The sequence below is a fragment of the Antrostomus carolinensis genome, unplaced genomic scaffold (assembly GCF_000700745.2).
Source record: "Antrostomus carolinensis isolate BGI_N321 unplaced genomic scaffold, ASM70074v2 scaffold12991, whole genome shotgun sequence".
Classification (NCBI taxonomy): domain Eukaryota; kingdom Metazoa; phylum Chordata; class Aves; order Caprimulgiformes; family Caprimulgidae; genus Antrostomus; species Antrostomus carolinensis.
This window is the reverse complement of record NW_010296500.1, coordinates 66,833-87,078: the sequence shown is the minus strand read 5'-3', so window position 1 is coordinate 87,078 and position 20,246 is coordinate 66,833. Positions and strand designations below refer to the sequence as shown.

Genomic DNA, 20,246 nt, shown 5'->3' with positions numbered 1-20,246 from the left:
TACATGAATACAAATAATGAACTACATGATGCCAAAGAACATTTATTTCTTCTCCTGTCTCTGTCATTAGGGAGTTGAATTGAGAAGGGTTAAGAGCCTTTATTGTTTTGCCAACATGTTGGGTACCTGGATGAGTCCAAATGTTAGAAGCCTTCTCTTGATGTTGCAGCTATTGTGATAATTTATATTTCACTTTTACACAGTTTATCATATTTCTTTTTCCACATCTTTCAATAACAAATTAATTTTTTTAGGATGGTCTCGTGTATTTGTTGCTTTGTAGTCTGGGGCTGGATCCAGCTGTCACGTTGGTGGGAGGGGAATGCTGTGTTGCACGCTCATGTTTTACTGGGAGGATGCTGACTAGAGAGGACCTCCAGCTGTTGAATCTGCTGCTGTGCTTCCCTATCTTTTAAATTATGAATTTCATATCGATAGCAGTTTGAAATAGCTTCTCTTACAACTTGCCATCACTCAACAAACATTTTATGAAGTGTATTTCTCTCGCAATGTCAAATCTCCTCTTTGATCTGTAAGTCTTGGATTTTTGTGGTATCTCAGGACTTTCTGCAACAAGAGGCTTTAGAACCTCAATAGTAAGCTTATGATTTCATAAGATAGAACATCATGTGAGCTGTTGAAGAAAAGTTGGACTTCTGTAGAGACATGTTACTGGTGAAAAAAGCCTGTTGCATGGAAGAGAGGGTTTGCAGGTTTAAGTTCTTCAGGTCTAGTTCTGTTCTTTCTTACTCCCTTTTGTTAATAACTGTCTAAATGACTTACTCCAGTGTGGTGGAAGTATTACCTAAAAAGCAGGCTTTCTGCCTACAGCGGTGTTAGTAAATAAGACGAGTCCAGGACACGTGATGAAGCTTTGACCCACCGTAGTCCCATCTTTTTTAATACTTAGCATGCTCTGTGGTACGTCTTTTGCACGGCGTGCCACTTTATCGCTCTTCTAGACTGTGCTGAAGCACAACGGGAGGACAGTGCATACCAGCAGTGCTCCAAACACGCCGTTTGCCCCAACCACCCTTTTTAGGAGGGATGATCATTTGGCCAAAGCGTTTGGCCTCAGGGTCAGAGCACACTCCTTGACCTGTTGCACTTCCTACAGTAGGTGGTAATCATCTAGTTACACTCTTGTCTCTTCCTCCTGCTCGTTCAAACACCACGTTAAGCCAGTGTGTACAGTATGATTTTCACATACCACTCTTTTTACTTACAGCTGGTTTAATTTCACAGCAGTGTGCAGACACTTGTCTGGTTTATATGCATGATTTAGATGCACCTACAAAATTAGAAACTATTGACCAGGGTGGTTGAAGAACACAGCATACGTTCACATGTCTGGAATGCAGGGACAACCATCTGCTCAGCCTCCTCTGAAGATTTTGGTTGTATTTTATAAAACATGGGTGATATTGATGTAGATAAGGATTTTTTTTTTATCAAGTTCATTGCAGTCAAAATGGGTTTCTTACACAAGTACAACTGGTTTGGGGAGAATACGAACAGAACATCTTTTTTCTCTTCACACACTGTAAAAAGTCATTCCAGAAAGTTAAACTGAAGATGTGTTTATTCTGAAGTTGTTTGGGCAGTATTTTAGTCTGTGTTGGCACTGAACTGATCTTTCTGTGATGCGTACCTACTTCTTTTGCTGTAGGTGAAAAATGACTATATGTTAGAAATAGCAGATCAAGTGGACCAGGAAATTGCTTTGAAACTAGGTTGCCTTGAAATCCGGTAAGCTGATAATTTCATTTATTATTCAACATGTTTCTGACAGAATATATACATTAATTTTTAAACTGCTTATATTTCATCGATTCCTGACCAGTATGGCTGAATAAAACATCATAAAACTCTTTTACTACAAAGTAGCTTGAAGAAAAACTGAATAGACTATATTGTAACTAATTTTGAGTGATTTTTAAATTAACATTAATTTTAAAATTGTAATTAATTACATCTTGATACTGACTTTTATGTGAATTCTTCATTTGAATAATTCAAAGGCCTGTACAGTGAAGTAAACTTTAAAAAAAACAAACCAACGCATCTCTGGTGTTATTTAGCAAATACTCTTGTCATTGTGCATATATAAATCCTACAGCTAAATAATGTAATTAAAGATAAATGCTACTACCTTTCCTCTCTGCATTTACTCAGTTTTTAATGTGCTATTTTCAAATGATTAAATCTTAAGGATTCTTTTGGGTGTTTTTTGGTATTCTTGTCAACTGCGTAGACAGCTGGAAAATGAAGATAAATTTATCAGATTAAGAAATCCTTGAGAGAGTTCCCAGCACAGCTTTTGAAATGCATGTTTGGGTTTTTACTAATTTATGGAGAATTTTTAGCCTGAAACATTTGCTTTAGTTATGCTGTTGTCTTGCACAGGGAGATTAGGGAAGATGTAAAATTGATAAGAAATTAATGGCAAATGTAAACCTGTTAGCAAAGAATGAAAGTGTCCTTTGAACAGTACTTTCTGAAATAAAACAAAATTTAGGCTTATGAAATTGTGTAGGTGTTGTAGAAGAATTTAATGTTTTTGCTGTAAGTTTTGCTGGTAGCCCCAGAGAAAACAAAAATTCTTTGTGTAACTGCAAACTTCTTACTTACAAAATTGTCGGTGTCTTATTTCAAAACATGGAATGAGCATAATAATAATAATAATAATAATAATAATAATAATAATAATAGATTATTTTATTGGCCAAGTCTTGCTTTCCATGGTTCTCATGCCGTGGGTTTTCAGAGCATTTTCATGAGATATTTCTAGCAGATGACTACTAAGACTATCTTGCCATAAGCATTAATTATCCACTTTCTCAGTGATAAAAAATGATCCCAGCCCTCTCCCAACAACAGCTACTCATACCTGATTTATTGATTGATGTAGTTTTTAATGGGGACGTGTCTGGATTGAAACTGTTCATTCTCATCATTCCTCTGGTTCTCCCTGTTGTGTGCACAGACCCGAGTGCTGTTTTAAGGGAGGGAGGTGCTGTTGGAGGTAGAAGGAGCTGCCAAAGGGTGCTTCTTTTGGTAGCAGTGTAGTTTAAGCTGGTTTAAAGTGGTTCTGAAAATGCACTGCTGCTATAGTCCTGTATAATTTTCCATACATTAAATTATTTTGTAAAATAAAAATCTATTGAGGTAGGAGAAAAACCTACTAATATTTATATTTGAATTCATTCTGCCAGTGTTTTCTAATGGTAAGTCTCTGAAAGATTTGACTATGTTGATGTTGTAGTTTTAGGTTGGATCATCCAATAACTGTCGCTTTCAAATATTTTTCCTGACTTCAGGAGATCCTACGGAGAGATGAGAGGCAATGCATTAGAAAAGAAGTCCAACTATGAAGTGTTAGAGTAAGTATTGTGTTCTAGCTTGAGGTTGGAACTGTTTCTTAATCAGGAACATTAAATTCAGCTCAATAACAGAACATTTCTGCTGTAATTTTTTATTCCATGAAGCTTGTTGAGATCTTGGAGTGCTGTAGTATAAGAAAAGGATGATGAAACCTATCAAGATAGAGAAGTAGGAAGAGCACCTTCAACTCTGGTCTAGGGAAGACTGGAGTTGTTTAAACTTGATCAGGAGGGTTGTTAGGATTTTTTGCAGTTTTGCTAATGTTTATAGGTTCATCAAGTCTGGTTCTGAGGTGATTTTCTTTCTAAATAGTTTTCTGTGCATAATTACCTTCTTCAGTTGTGTCTCATCTGTGGTAAAGTTTGTGTTACTTGAAATGTTTGTGGTATTATTTTTTTTTTTCTGTTTGCTCAGTATGTGGATTTCCTGAATTGTGACTTTGCAGTTAGCAAGTTTATTATTTATCTGTGTATCACTAATTTTAAGAAGACCAAGAAGCATCCTTATACTGGAAATATTTTGGTTACTTAATCATGTTGTTCGTTATATGGCTTCAGTCCAAACTGTCCAAAGTCCTTTAGAAGTTTCAGGGATTGAAAACTGGTTTAATTTCATTAATTTAGTGAAACACTCTTTAATACGTTTAAACACCAATGATCTACTCTTCACTATGATTTTCTTTGTGAAAAGACGATGTGATGTACAGCTTAATACAAAATTGGGATAAAAGGTTGGTGTAGCATTGCAGTCTCTATTTTTTATTTTAATAAAACAACATGTGCTAACTTTTAGAGGTGTGAAATTAGTGAATTTGGGGGTGGAAGATAAGATTTTTCATCATAATTAATAAGTTCACAAGGATTTTTGAGGAAACCATATGATTTTAATAGGTAAAGTTAATTTTATTGAATTACCTTATTTATGTAGTGTGTAGTGCTCCTCTATCTGTGCAGAATTTTTAAAACTTTGTTTTTATTTGAATTAGGGGGTTTTTGAAGAACTTGAGCGTTCTGACAGTAACCACTAGTAGAAATATCCTGGTTGAGGAACCTCAGAGAAAGGACTAGTAAAGTTGAACCAGATGAGCAGATAGACCAGGCTAAAAGGTGATATAAGAAAGATTTGAAAGTATTGTGACCTGGAGAAATTCTGATCTCATATCATCCTCTTCAGGAAAAGGGAGGTGTGAGTTACACTGGTTGCTGTTTACAGATGTTCCAGCAAGAAATTGTTAAAGAGGTTTTAAAATCAGTTATTTGGCAACTCACAAGCTACAAACATTTGTAATTAGGTTAACAGCTTTGGAAACAATAAGAAAAAGGGAACAAGGGTCATAACACATTACATGAAACATTAATTAGTAATTGTAACAGGTAAGAGTTCCTGGAGGACGCACTGTGGGGCTGCTTCCAGTTTTGACAGTGACTTATTTCTCTCAGTGCATGTGTTTTCCAAGCAGTAACTGTTTTGGTAGGAAATAACTTAATTGCTGTTGTGAAAGACAAAGTGAAGCAAAACCCTGATAGCAAAATCTATAACAGCTTAATGCCATGCCAAATCAGAAATGTAGAATTGTGCAGTTCAAGGTTCTTTTTTGTTTTGGTTTGGTTTTTTGAGAAGCAAAATTTGTTTTGTATGGGATTCAGCTGGGAGAGATGAAGGATAAAAGCACCCTAAAGTGGCTATAGATAATTATAAGCTAGTAGGAGTCTGTGATCCCCAAAATGTACTCATTCAATCTTACCACCTTAATAGCCTACAAAGGTCTATCTACACAAGTAATACTTATTTCTCAAGTGAGGCTTTTTGTTTGTTTTGGGGAGTTTTTTTGCTAGTTTTAATACATCATGAGACACTTAAACCAGCTGAGTGCAATTTTTAAATGGCACTTTTTTGCATTTGGTGTGATTGCTTCTTGCCTGTCTTTGTCAGATGTCTATTTGATGTATATTCGTCTTTGATCAGATTTTCATACAAGAGCAAATCTGGATGGGAAATGGTAGATAGAATCAAACTGTTAAGTAGCCTTTAATAGTTGGGCCTTCATGTAATGAAAGAAGAATTTTTTCAGAATAAAAGTGAAGCCTGTTAACATAGAACAGGGATAATTACAAGTACAAAAATGGGAGCTATATGAAGGAACAGCTGCAGCCACAATTTTCTAAGAAGCATGTTAAAGTCTATTATGTTAATCTAACGTTACTTTTTTGTTGTAACTTCAATTGAGATAAAAAACAGAAATAAAGATATATGTGGCCTAAAGCCGCTTATCATTGTATGACAAGCGATATCATCTATCTGTAGTTGGTGTTTTATTAATCCCATTGAAGTTTATACATTAAAAAAATAAATTTACATTTAAGCCCACAAGTAGGATGGAGTAGATGAGGTTAAATGCAAAGCTGTAGTAGAACTGTATAAGCCAGGATCTCACTACTAATTATCTCTTAGTGGCAATCAGAAAACAGATGTCTGAGTTCTTAATCTGGAGAGCTGGGTTGGTGTGTATCCCAAGTTGGCCATTTTACCCCCACGCAGTGCAGCTGAGGAGGGAAGGGAAGGAGTTTGTAGGATTGTGTGTTTAAAACTGTTTGTATGCTTCAATTTCCAATGCTTATTCTCTTTTTTATAGGTCCCTATAGTTTGGTTTTGACCATGGCATTAAATCTATATGCTACTTAATGTTAAATTCTCCTCCAGTAAATAAATCTGCTGTGTCAAACACAAGATACACTTCGTTAACAAATTTTTATTGAGTTGTGTTTTGTTGTACTCTGCAGAAGAATTTCTTCTGAATTTGTTACATGCAGATCTGTACCAAAGGCTACTCTCCAACTGCTTTTAATAATGAATCGCCTCAGAGTGTTGCAGCCACGTGCTGCAGTTCTGTTAAGATGAGGAATACTGGAGTGATGTAGGGTGCTTCGTTTTTGAAAACACCATTTCTCTCTCAAATGCTTAATGTTAAGCTAATATATTCCTTGTCAAAATGTCTTTGCATGTTATTTGGATGGTAATAGTGTGTTAGATTTATTTAACTGTGTGGGATGATAAACCGCATATGATTTGCATTTGAGAAGAAATGCATCAAAGGAATTAACATTTATGAAAGTTTTATAATCTTTCAGCTTACTGTCATCGCACAGATGCCAGCGTTCACTGCTCCTCCTGAGGATGTTTTTAGTATATTCTGTGAAATTGTATACTACTTGTCTTTAGAGAGCTTTAAAAATATCCCGGTTTATTGTTTTGAGTAAGCTTTTTATATTAACTATAAACTTGGCTTTCTTCTTGCGCCATTAGGTAGCACTAAATATATACTGTATATTTCAGGCTCGCTAACAGCTTTTCTTTCTTTACCAAATGTAAGAATTCCAGATGTATTTCTGTTTATGTTCAACGCACACACTCATGGAAAGCTTTCTTTCATACTAATTTCAGAAGCAGACGAGGGTGTTTGTTTAAAAGAGATTGTAACCTCTTAAATTTAAAGGAAAAAGAGTCAGTAATGCTTTTGAGAGACAAGGATATAAGTCCTTTTCCTATTGGCGTTTTTCTTGTAGTTTTGCCTTTTTCTCATGCAAATTTTCTGCTAATACTATACAACTAGTTCCCGGTCATGCAATATTTGATATACTTAGTTGTACAATGATCTCCTTCTGCGTCAACATATCTCTGGCACCTCCTCAGGCACCTTTGTTGAAGCTCATGTTTTGCTGTAGTGATATATACACACACATCAGACATAAGCTAGGTGCAAAAATATTTAATCCTTATGGCTCTGGGTTTCAAGCTATGGCTGCAGCTCTGTTTATTAAAGTGTGAAAGTGCACTTGATGTAATTCAGTTTGCAAAATCTGAGTTTACAGACAGAATTAGGATCCTGATGCAAAAAGTGAGATTGCTTGCAATAAAAAGCTAGGAAAAAGGAAAAAGTCAGCTTAGAAATTTTTAAAAACCCTTTAATTGTAGTGCTGCAAAGGGTAAAACAGTAGTGGAACGGCGGTCAACATGCTTACTGAGGTGATATCATGAGAAGTCCTTTCCTTTATGTGGTATCTCCTACTCAATTCTAATAGATTTTATTAGAATTTGCCGTTTTCATGTTGTTCCCTTCTCAGCTGACTACATGGTGTAAAAATGTTTTTTCAATGTTCTTTAAATTATTAAAACAGGTACAAAGAATAGTTTTTATTCTCAAAACTTACCTGTGCTCAAGCCAACATTCCAAATAATACACTTCTCCAGGTACCTGTTGTAAATGTGATATCCTTCTGAGTTTAAACCAGAAGATACCCCTGTCCCACATTTGCTCTGGAGCAGCTGTGGTTCCCATTTTACTGGTACTGTGTCTGTTACTCTGGGATTGTCAAGGGCGTTACTGTGACAATCATTTACTATATTGCATGTCCTAGTTAAAAAATAAAACAAAACCAAACCCAAAACACCACCCTGAGAAAGAATAATATAACATCACACAATGTTTTTTATACTAATGCTGTGTGTGTTTCTGTTTCAGGAAAGATGTTGGTTTACGACGGTTTTTTCCGAAGAGTTTACTAGATTCTGTGAAGGTAATTATGTTCCAGTCAGTTGTATACTATATTTAAAAAATAAGTGTCAGAAATCTGAAAATTATATTATCATTTTCACCATATAGTCGTAAGGAATTGCTGTGTGGTTGTGCCCTCTTGGTGAGAAAATACCAAAGCTGCCTGTGAGACTGGTAGGATATAAATCCCCATAGTACAGGTGTGCAACTGGCAGAACTAAGATACAGTGATTTAAGGGGCCTTGCTGAGCTACTGTGAGAGGGGTACACCTCTACCTCTCAAACCTCATGGACAGAAGCTCAAAACGAGTCCTCAGATCCTCTGCTTCAAAGAACTTTTTTTTTTTTTTTTTTTTTTTCCTAAAAGGATAATTAGATTTCTGGATAACAAGGAAGGGATGGTGTAAGAAAACAGCTTATTTTTAGTGGCAACTCAATAAACCCTGTTCTGCCTTCCTTGCTCAAGGCTGTATGCGACTCATTCAAGGAGGATTTCCAGTAATTTCCACTTATGTTAATCCTAGTTAAGACTATAAACATTAGTCAAATCTCGCTTCCATTGAAGTCCATATGCTCCCAGAGTAAAAAATGCAAATTTTTTCTAGATATTTTGAAAAGAGGAGTTAAGAATGGTCACCGAGTATTTTTACAGCTATAGCCATCTTCATATGAATGTCTTGGTAAAATATCTCCTACTATTCATACATAAAAGTATAAATAATAAATTGGTATTTTAGAGCTGGTTTTGGTATAAGCAGTGATGGTTTTATAGAAATAATAAATTCAACTTCAGATTTAGAAAGTTTCTACATTGTGATTTAAACGGATGAACAGAAAAGGTCTGTCATGAAGGGGTTTTGTTTCAAAAGACTTTTGAAAATCAGAAGCTAATGAAGTCAAGTGGATTTAAGTAATCCCTCTGCATTTTAATTTAAGCAATTATCTGAAACTGTATTCTCTGCTAATGGGAAAAATTGTGGTGAAGGACTCCAGACGTAAAAGAATGAGTAACTATCTCAAAAATGATTTTATGGAGCCAGAAAACTGACCAACAAAGAAAATGGCTCTTTAGAAATCATGAAATGGAGAGAATAGCAGAGAGAAGCAGCAAGAATTGCCAGAAGGTGAAGCTGAGTAGAACTGTGAAAAGACATGGGGAAAAATATTGGACATATGAAGGTGAAAAACAAGGGAAGAAAAACGAGTCTGTTTCTTAATGGAAATGAAATCCCTATTAAAAATATAATCTAGGATTGGTTCCAGTGCTTAAATGACTGTCTCTTTGTGAAGACCCATGATTTTGAACTGGCAGGCGAAGGAGGGCTTCTGATGGCCATGAAATACAAAATCTATTCTGTTAGTGAGGTGAAGCTTAGAGTGTAGTGCTAATCACATTTGTTGATGTTATACATTTAGGAGTTGCCAGCTATACAGAGGGTATCACTCTCTGTATAGGAAGACCAGAAGGCTGGAAAAATGAAAATTGAAATATTTAGCAGGGCAAAGTATGAGGTGATGTACAGGGGTTTAAAATCAGAAAGTTCAGCTGTATTTGGGGAGATCATTAAATGAATTTTTCAAAGTCAGGACTTTTAAAGACAACTATATATTAACTGAATGTCGGTAAGATGTAACTTTGTAAAAGAAAGCAAGTGCTGTCCCAGGAGGTGTCTAGAGAGGTTTCTCCAGGAGGAAACATTGGAGTCATTGGACAATGCACTGTATTGCATACGTGCTGCAAATAGTTCGGTTTATCCATATTCAGGAAAGAGTAAATCAACCTAATCCAAGTATAGAGGAATAGTTACTGAGTCAACAGGTGTTCCATCTTTATTACTTCACTAGAGAAGAATACGAAACCTTTCTGCGTTTAGCTTAGTAAATTAGTGAATGGTGCATCTTGTGACTGCTAAGCCATGTTCTCTGCGTACAGCTGCACCGAGTATACAAACACCATGGAGAGAAAAAATGTACTTACCGTGTACTAAACCAACAACTGGGGGGCAGGGAGGATGTGGGGAAATGGATGTAAGCCAGATTGTGTTCAGTTTGCAAAGTAGGGGTCTTCCCCGTCACTCTAGAGCATGCTTTGACTAAAAAAGGATTTTAAAAAATTGCTCTTAGGGACTATTTGAAGAGCAACTTTTCAGTGCATTTCCCTTGAAGTTGTCAATTGCAGATATTTCTCATAAATGGCTCTCTTCTGTTATGGAAAAGGTGTGTTTCTCTAATGGACTTTCTATGTTTACTCCTTATTAAGGATCTCAAAGTGAAGAGTAGATCATCTTTGTAGACTTAAAAGAGCCAAATAACCTGTGCCATTATGCATGGAAGCCAAGATGATGCTGAAACAGGCCAGGAGAGTGAACCATGGGCAGAACAAAGTATTTTTCAACAACTGAGTGACTGAAATACTTGGGACAACTTGAGCTACCAGATTTTTTTTCCTTTCATAGTGTCTTGCTCCTGGTATTTGCCAGGTGTGCAGTTAAGGCTAAAGTCTTCAGTTCCCTTAATGTTGGTTTTCTCTGTAAAAAGGAAGATAGTAGAAAGGTCCAGTACAGTATGTCCAAGTCCTAACAGAGTCTGAGGCAGCTCTGGGTGCAGTAGGGACGTCTCCTGCCTGCCAGATGCTTTCTTTATCCTACCCAAATATCCACAGCCTGTTAATGATCCACCTGGTAGTTGGTAAAAGGTTCTGCTGAAGTGATGCAGTAATTTGAAATTACAACAAAATGGCTTTATAATATAAAGTTTATGTGCTGAGCTGAGGGTTTTTTTCAACCCATATATGTGTCGTTGCAAAACTGATCTTCATTTTGCGTGTGAATATGTGACACCCTTGGGTCACTACTGTTAGAGTAACTATTTTCTGAACGGTCCTTTTAAAAAATTCTGGCTGTTTAGAGTTCTGAATGTTCTTTAAAGGCTTAAAAAATGAATGCCTAATCTGAGTGGAAGTGCTCACAACAAAAGGAAGTTTATATTTGTGTCGTGCCTGGAGCTGTTACGGGCAAAGTGAAAGAATGAAGAGTTTAATGCTGTTACAGTAGGACATTCTGATATTTTTGGGTAGAGGAACAGTGGTAATTCCTGTTTTAACCTTGACATACTGCAACAATAAGCCTGGTTTTGCCTTCTGTCGTTGTTAGTTGGAAGGTATATTAGAAATGAATATTCCTAAGGGTTTTTTTTTAAACCAATTCAGTCATTTAGACATGGATCAAACTTAGGTAAAGGGAAAAAAAAGGGATGTGATTGTGGTTTTGACATTTTGTCACTAGGTGATGTAAGCAGTGATGAAAAAACAGTGGGTCACCTAGATCTGCTCTACTGACAGAGCATACCTGTACCCTTAGGATTAGGACAGATGAGAAGAAGGTACTGCACTTTTGTCCAGATGAATTCTAGTGTTTAGAAACAGATGTTTTTATTCAGGATTCTTGATTGCTCGTTCAGTTTTGGGGCATGTTAAATCAGATTCTGTTTTTATTACGATATGGGTGGCAGCCTTCCCAGGGATTATACATTATATACAGGCAGATGCTTCACTTCTCATAAGTCTTGCTTTAGTGATCTTTTTTTTTAATGCAGTTGTTTGAAAGCCTGCTTGTATCCTCTACATACTTTATTTTTCAGGATTTGTAATTAGATAGCTTTCTCTGTCCCAGATGTTGGGAGGATGATTTGTGCTGCTCTTTCTAAGTGGTTATTTCTATCCTGAGAACAGTTAGTAAAATGATATGCAATAAAGTTAAAATAGTTTAAAATGTTTGTTTCCCTTTTTTCATTAATTTTTAATTTGCTATTTAAATCTTACCTTTTTATATGGACGTTGCTTTGCATATAACCAGACTTTTAAGAATCCAGTATATTATGGATAGTCTAAGATATTGTGCACAGAGGTTAAGATACGCCTACAGCTGGGTTGTTACTACTAGATAAGAGAATGGTGATTTCAGTTGAAAACCTAGTATGAAGGTGTTGGTTGGTGTGGTTTTGTATTGGCACACAGTTAAGAAGTTGGGAGACATGAGGAATCTAGAAAAAATAGTTCCTGCAAAGGTTAACATGTTGTCTTCTATTGTAATTTATTGAAAACATTATTTGTTAGATAGTCCCTCTATAATATATAGCAGAAATAATTTTGTTCCTGAGCAGAAGTTAGAAGGCAGAACTGTTACTTATATTTTGAAGCTTCTTTTTTTCCTTAAGAATTGTCTGCATCTCATTGATAAAGAGACTGTTAGTGAAACTAAGTGACTGAAACTCTTAAAACGTACCATCACTGATTAGATTGAAAATAATTTATATTTAAACATTTTAATTCACAGGCCAAAACACTACGAAAATTAATCCAACAGACATTTCGACAATTTGCCAACCTCAATAGAGAAGAAAGTATTTTGAAATTCTTTGAGATCCTCTCTCCAGTGTACAGATTTGACAAGGAATGCTTCAAATGTGCTCTCGGTGTAAGTAGAGGAATGTGACAGTCACCAAAAATACGTGTTATAGTTACGATTTTAATTGGTTTTGTTTAGTTCTGCAACTAATTCCTTGCTCAGTTCCTGTTTTGATGTAGAGACAAGTCCTTGGATTTCATTAACAACAAAATGTATTTATTGATTTTATTTAGAACTTTCTCAGTTGACTGTTAAAAAAGCACCATTCATTAGTCGGGTAAGAATTGTACATTGTTAATTATTTTTATTGGTGCTTTGTTTGTGAAAGTCAAGCAATTTTTAACCTGGTTTCCTGAGGAAATGAGACTTCTCAGCTTCTTTTGTTCATAAATTTTCTTCTAATGCTTTTTAATCTCTACCACTTTCAGACAAATTTTGAGAAAGGGCTTTAAGTCTGCGAGCTTTGTGAAAATGGTCACTCGAGTAGAAATTAGAACATGAACATCAATGTCCAAGAGAAGTGAAGAGGAAATATAGGAAATATATAGTTCTCATGTAGGCCTAAGATAAAACACATGGAACGCATTTTGAGTAGCACAGATCCCCAGGAAACCAGTCATGAGGAGTTTTGGTACTTATAGAATTACTTGATTTTAATATATTTTAAAATGTTTGAAGAGTTCAAAAGCTTCTAGAGATTAACTACTAAAAACTATAATTATAACATGGGAGGATAGTGTTCCATAACAAGCTCTTGTCTTAGTAATGACATTTTGCCCTTTCTCCTTCGGTTCTGAAGTCAAGCTGGATTATTTCAGTGGAACTGGCAATTGGCCCAGAAGAGGGAATCAGTTACCTTACAGACAAGGGTGCAAATGTAAGTCTACTTCTGTTTTCTTTTCTCAGTTACTGTCTTGACAACCATAACCTGTTGTGAACTGTACTTCACACAAAGGGGAATGACAAATCTAATCTTTGAGTTAAACACAGAAGAGCTGGGAGGTTCAGCGTATACAACAGTTATTCAGATGTTAACTCGTTATTTGGGATCAGGAGAAATGCAGTTGCATTAACTAGAGAGACAGTGTCAGCGTTAGCACGGAATTTGTTGGCTTTTGTACCCAGTGAAGTGCTCACTTACAGAATTTGAAGCATTACTGGTGACTTTTGAACAATGACATGTGCACATTTTTCTAAGTTATTCTCCTCTTTCTTGGGGTGAATGTGTAAGTAAAGAACTTGTTTAATCAGTTAGCATTCAGCATCTGTGCAGTCATTGCTGGCTTATTTGTTTTACTTCATACCCTAAATATTATTATATTATATATTATTATATTTACTTCATACCCTAAATTTATTACCTGATATTGACTGTGTTACAGTATTTCCTGTACACCTCCATGGTGCCAAGGGAGTTATGTTTAGACAGGTTCTTCTAGCAAAATGTTTGGGACCTTTATGGTCCTGACTTAAGTTGAGCCCATATCCAATTTCTGTTGAAATTAATTCAAAGGTTTGGAGATCAGGAATATGTAGCCAGCTAAGAACACACCTTGTACAGCAGTCTGGAGGTATGTCAAGTATGATGTGAGTGTAGGTTCCATGTGGTTCACCTGTTGAATTTTCTGTCTTGACCTCCAAGAGGTTGTTTCCAGGATGCACTTTACCTTGTGCCTGGAGTTACTCAACAGTGACCTCTGTAGGCAAACGCGGCGATTGGTTTCGTTTTCCAAATACTGTGGATATTTGTATAGATGTTGTTAGCCGAAGCCCAAGGGAACTGTAGAAAGAAACGGAGGACTAGACTTCTACAAGTGTAATCTGGAGATCAAAGTCTACATGTGCTTTTGCAACATCAGGAATAAAGGCAAAGTATTTCACTGTAATTTTGAAATTTTCCTCATTTTTTCCATTGCCTTTCTGCAGCCAACTCATCTAGCGGACTTTAATCAAGTGCAAACTATTCAGTATTCAAACAGCGAAGACAAGGACAGAAAAGGGATGTTGCAACTCAAGATAGCAGGTGCACCTGAGGTATGATATTGAGAGTTGTGATAAACTTATTAGGTTTTCCTGGGCAGGGGTGATGATTAGTGTACTCTTAATGAAGATATTCTGTATATTGTACTTTTGTTCTGGTCTGTAACTCCATTCTGGATTTTTCTACTGTTGGCATAATTATGATATCCTAATGCATGTGCATGTCAAAGCTGGAGACTACCCGGCTGTGTATGAGTACAAAGACTCCAGTTATTGTTAAACTCTCTTGCTCCTCCTGTAGTTACAGCCAGTGCATTTTACGTTCCAGGCATTTTGCAGTTTTTTTCTTTTTCTTGTTCTTTAAAGGGAAAGGGAAGGTGAGTGTAAGCAGTTGTCATTTTACTAGTCAGGTATTTTTGTTTTTCAAATAGATTTAGAGCTCATAACATCTTTTAGGTTTTGCATCTGGTGCTTGTATACTTCAATATTTGTAAAAGAAGTTTGATTTAAAAATTCCAGCAACTTAATAATAGCCTGTGTATGTACATGATGCCATGTCCTAAAGAGAAAACTGAGCAATTTCACTTTTCTGAAAGGGGGAAATATGAAAGAGGGAAAATTTGTTCTCTCCTGTTACATGGAGGCAGAGCTGGAAGTGAAATCAAATCTTTTCCTTGGTCCTGTGCACTGGAAAACAGTCACTGTGGTAGAGAAGGATTGAGGGCAGGTTGTCACATCTCTGCAGAGGGTGATGGATGTTGGTGGTATTAAAATCAATAGCTTGTATGTATGTCTCTCATCTCCTTTTCCACTGTCCATTTTTAAAAATATATTTTTATCTTTTTTGAAATTGGGAAGGTTACTTTTTAGGGCAAAGAATAAATTGCTGCAAAAGTGTGGAAAAAAGATATCACCTGTAAGAGTTCTAAGGAATAAGCAGCTTCTTCAGAATCACAATTATAGCTGCAAAAATAATAGCAGTTGTAATGAAGAGTGGTTGACTGAAAGTTTAGCCAGCAAACCACTCAGTGAGCCCAGATTAATCCTACATTTGGGTGGAGGGTTTTATCAGCTGTGCTTTCCAAACCTCGTGTTTTAAATTTGCTAGATAAAGGGTAAAGCAAGAATCTTATAGTCCTTTGCTCACCCACATTTTTCTCTTTACTGTTTGCAAGTGTGTGTAAAGTTCTGATGCAATGACACAGCTGTTCTGCTCAGTGTTTGCAGCTACAATAATATCTCTTTGTTGGTGCCTTGTTTTTTTCCTTCTTTAGCCTCTGACAGTGACAGCACCATCCTTAACCATTGCAGAGAATATGGCTGACTTGATAGACGGATATTGCCGACTGGTGAATGGAGCTACGCAATCTTTTATCATCAGGCCACAGAAAGGTAAGGAGATGTTTCATTCAGTTGCTATGCTCATATCTACTGGTAGATTATTTTGTGATTGAATAGAAGGCAAAAGGTATCAGCAAAAAACTCACGTAGAGGCTCTTGTCTTTCAGGAAGGAGCCACGAGGTATTTTTGTTATGAGAAACACCAATAGTAAATATCACTCCGTCAAAAATACTTAATGGCAGATAATTTAGAATGATTTTCAGTTGTCACTGCTTTATACTGTTCTAAACTTAACTAACAGGAGTAAATAGATAGTAATTTGAAGGCACTTCTAACAAGGACGTATTATCTTGAAATGTGATTCCCTAATAGCCAAGTGGAAATTCAGAGAGGCTGGTTAGAATGCATTTGGGTGAGATTCTGAGTAGTGATAATTTTTGAAAACTTCTGCCTTCCATCCAAATACTATTTTTTTACCTTTGAGAAAAGTCTCGTGAGGCTTTCTCATGAAATAGAACTGAAGCAAAGCAGGCATTTTGTCGTGTTGATCAAGTGTTTTTATAGCCACCCACAAGCTGGAAGCAGAGAGACAAGGGTGCAGGTACACCTGGCTTTAAAGAGAGAATTTGAATTAAATTTCATTTGGATTTTTTCTAATTTCAGACAACTTTAATTATTGAAAAACATCCAAGCAAAGCTGCTTAAGAATGGAAATTTCTATCCTCCAGTACTAATCTTCACTTGTGAAAATTTATCCAACTTTTTTGGTTTCTAAAACAATGAATAAACTATTTCCTCCTTCCCTATTTGTAATGCAAGAAAGTACATGAACCCTCCCAGAAGCTCTCCAGTTTGAAGCTGGGTCCCTTTTTGGCCATGTTTTTGGTTTTTTGTTGATCTGTAGTTGTTCTAACGCAGGGGTAACGTTACTGACATAGTTCAGGTCTTTTCCAGGTCCGTATATAGCATCCTGTCTGTGCATGTCAGGGCAAAAAACAACACTGAGTCGTGGTCATTCAGTAGTGAAGAGATGTGATTGTAGGGTGTTAGATGTTTTGACAACACTTAGTAATTGTTCACGTTATTCTTAAATTTTGAATGTGTGTTTGTTATTTCTGACCCTTCCCGTGTGTGACTAAACCTTGGCTCCGACACAAGCAGCTTTGTTAGAATTTGTGTTAGTCATGTAACCTTATCTCCATACAAAGGAAAGTCTTCCCTTTCAACACAAACTCAGCTCTTCTAGCCAGCTTAGTGTGCAACTCAGTGATGATGAACCTTTGGAATGAAAATTTGACACCAAAAGGATAAGCTGAAATCAGCGATAATGCTTATTTATTGTTCTAAAAATAAAATAGGCATCACAAACCAAGATTTTCATTTCATTAGTCTCGTCTGTACCTGTAAGAGATTGTCTTCTGTGCCTCTTCTTTTCTGAAAAACTGTAGTTTGGGGTTTGGTCCAATCCTTGTTATTCACTCCCACAACTTTCCTTCTCATACCTAGTGGATTGGCTGTTTTCCAGCCTGAACTATAGTAGCCAAAGTTGAGCTTTTAAAACTTTTTCATCTCTTAACACGTTAGCTCTCCCCACCTCTCAGTCATACTGAGGTCATGGATTGCTCTGACCGTCCTCTGCTCTGCTTCTGCTTTTGGGGCACACATGTAGAGTATGTCCCACTCATGGTGGTATTTCAGAAACTGGGTCCGTTCAGTCTGCATTGCCAGTGCTATTATTGACTGGTTCCCCTGCTGCTAGGATGGCTTTCCTTCTCTTACCTATAGATAAAAGCTCTTAACTCCACAAAATACCTCTGCCTGATGATTTCCAGTTCTGTCATTCACAACAGCAACCGCAGGCAGTCAGGGTGTTCATCAAGTCTTAGCTCTGCTCATCCAGTGTGCAGACGTCCAGCGCTGTGCGCTGTGGCATTCATTGTGCTCCAGTCACGTGTGTTTCCATTTCCCAGCCAAACCCTGCTCTGCTGTCCTCCACGCTGTTCTTCCCCAAGCAAGAGAGCAGCTCCCAGTCAAAATATCTACAGGATTTACCATGTCCTCTTTAATTTTTACTTGTTTCATGGTGTGTACAAACAACCGCCATCTAAGATTAGCAGGAAACCTGGGTCCTGACTTACTGCTGCCGTAGTGACAATTAAAATTGCCCACTCTTTTTGTATTTTTGCTTTCTAATTCTTATCTGCCTCTAACCTGACTTCCTTATCATTCAACTGTTACATCTTCTAAACTCATGAAGGGCAAGATCTCTATTTCTCTGTGTGTTGGACACATAGCTGTGACTTGCACTGTGGTTTGCCAGTAGGCATGAATGCAAAATAAATCAGTGCATTTAATGGAGTTCGTTTGTTTGTGTGATGTTCTTATTGGTGTATTTTAATGTAGAGCAGATGAGCAGTGATTGAGTTAAAGGAACATTATATACCACTTTGGAGACACTAGTCTTTATGCAAACATTAAGAGAATCCCTCTGGTTAAAATAAATTGTGGGTTTTTTCTCTGAGTGGTGGTTTGGGGGTTTTTTTTGTTTTGTTTTTTGAGTTCATAGCCATACTCAACTTATTAATTAAACATTGTGTAGAAGAGCTGTCCCCACCATGATCAGCATTCCCAGATCCCCCTCCCACAGTGAGCTTTGATTATACAAGGCACATCAGAAGCAAATCATGTACCAACTCTTGATCCAGCAGATGTGTTTTCTCCCCTCTTTGAGCTTTCCCATTCACTCTTTGTTGTAAATTTACATATTTATTGCAAGTCTCTTCATACATTATCCTTCTTGATTACTAACAGAACCTGTGCTTTTGTGATATTATCTGTCTCGCTATCCATGAATGATCCAGTTTCTCTTAATCTGGTGAGAGCACTTGGTAATGTTTAAGACCTGGACAGTTTGTGGCATATTTCCATTGTTTGTTTTATTTTTCATAAATATTTCAGTACATGGGTCCCTTTAGACCAATGTGGAAACTTTAAACTCAATAGTTGTGTTGCCATTATCACACTTTAACTCTTACAGGCAAAGAGCACAAATGAAGCAACTGATAAAACTTAAACTAATATCAAGGGAGCATCCACAACTTGTTTGGGCAACCTGTGCCAGTAAAGAATTTCTTCCTGTGAGGGTGGTCAGACACTGGGCCAGGCTGCCCAGAGAAGCTGTAGCTGCTCCTCCCTGGAAGTGTTCAAGGCCAGGTTGGATGAGGCTTTGAGCAACCTGGTCTAGTGGAAGATGTCCCTGCTGCTGGCAGGGGGGTTGGAACTGGATGATCTTTAAGGTCCCTTCCAACCCAAACCATTCTATGGTTCTGTGATTTACTGACTGAACTATGCACTAAGTAGTTTCCTGTGATCTAAGTCTAGTAGCTGAATTTTGTATCTATTAATCACTTTCAAAAAGCTTTATAGGTAATGCAGAATTGTCAAAACGGTTATAAAAGACTCTGGAAAAAACCACCTGAGCAACTGAAACAGTTACCTGATTGTCATGCCTTTATACCAAAAGTCAATTTTACATTCAGACATTCCCTTTGAATTTAAAAGGATTACAGCTAAATGGAAAATCTGAATTTTGAGTTTCAAAATACCAAAATTAAATAATCCCTGAAGTTCTCCAAATAAAGTGTTTTCTGTTTTCACACAAATTAACGGTGAGCACCTTTTTCATTTAACAGAATAGTAACATGTATTCTAATTCTTATGGTACTGTTACCACTTTGACTAATTTGACCCCTCACTGATTTTCTTTTTGCAGTAATTTCAATCAGGTGAGAACAGTGATAAATCAAAATACTTGAGAGTTCTTGTTGTTTAGTCTGGAGAAAAGGAGGCTCAGTCCTTCTGGCTCTCTACACCTACCTGAAAGGAGGGTGTAGAGAGGTGGGGGTGGGTCTGTTCAACCAAGGAACAAGTGACAGGACAAGAGGAAATGGCCTCAAGTTGCACCAAGGGCAGTTGAGATTGGATGTGAGGAAGAATTTCTTTGCTGAAGGGGTTCTCAGGCATTGGCAGGGGTTGCCCAGGGCAGTGGTGGAGTCCCCATCCCTGGAGGGATTGAAGAGTCGTGTAGACATAGTGCTGAGGGACAAGGGTTAGTGGGGGACTTGTCAGTGTTGGGTTCATGATGGGACTGGATGATCTTAAAGGGCTTTTCCAATCGAGGCGATTCTGTGAAAGACGGGCAGATCACTTACCAGTTCCTGTCATGGGCAAAACAGACTCGACTTGGGGAAAATTAATATAATTTACTGTCAAATAAAATAGAATTAGATGGTGAGAAACTATGTAAAAATTTAAAACACCTTCCCCCTCAGCTTTCCCCCAGTGCCACCCTCACCCCTTCACTCCCGACTCCTCTCCCCCGAGGGGCACAGGGGTGGGGATGGGGGTTGGGGTCCATCCATCCCAGCCCCTCTGAGCTGCTCCTCCCTCCTCACCCCTCTCCCTGCTCCAGCGCGGGCCCTTCCCCGGGCTGCAGTCCTTCAGGGACACCCTGCTCCCGCCTGGGCTCTCCACGGCCGCAGCTCCTGCAGGAAATACCCCCCTGCTGCGGCCTGGGGCCCTA

The 20,246-nt window shown here is 37.4% G+C and overlaps 1 protein-coding gene across 1 annotated transcript in view; it reads left to right on the top strand.

The window, feature by feature from the left end:
- PTK2 (protein tyrosine kinase 2) overlaps positions 1–20,246 on the top strand; it is a gene marked incomplete at its 3' end in the record, with an annotated part of 107,604 nt that overhangs the window by 25,562 nt on the left and 61,796 nt on the right. The window contains exons 3-9 of the mRNA XM_029087548.1: positions 1,670–1,749; positions 3,321–3,383; positions 7,904–7,958; positions 12,271–12,411; positions 13,142–13,219; positions 14,269–14,376; positions 15,597–15,714. Of these exons, the coding sequence (XP_028943381.1) occupies positions 1,670–1,749; positions 3,321–3,383; positions 7,904–7,958; positions 12,271–12,411; positions 13,142–13,219; positions 14,269–14,376; positions 15,597–15,714 (643 nt within the window). The remainder of the gene's footprint in view (positions 1–1,669; positions 1,750–3,320; positions 3,384–7,903; positions 7,959–12,270; positions 12,412–13,141; positions 13,220–14,268; positions 14,377–15,596; positions 15,715–20,246) is intronic.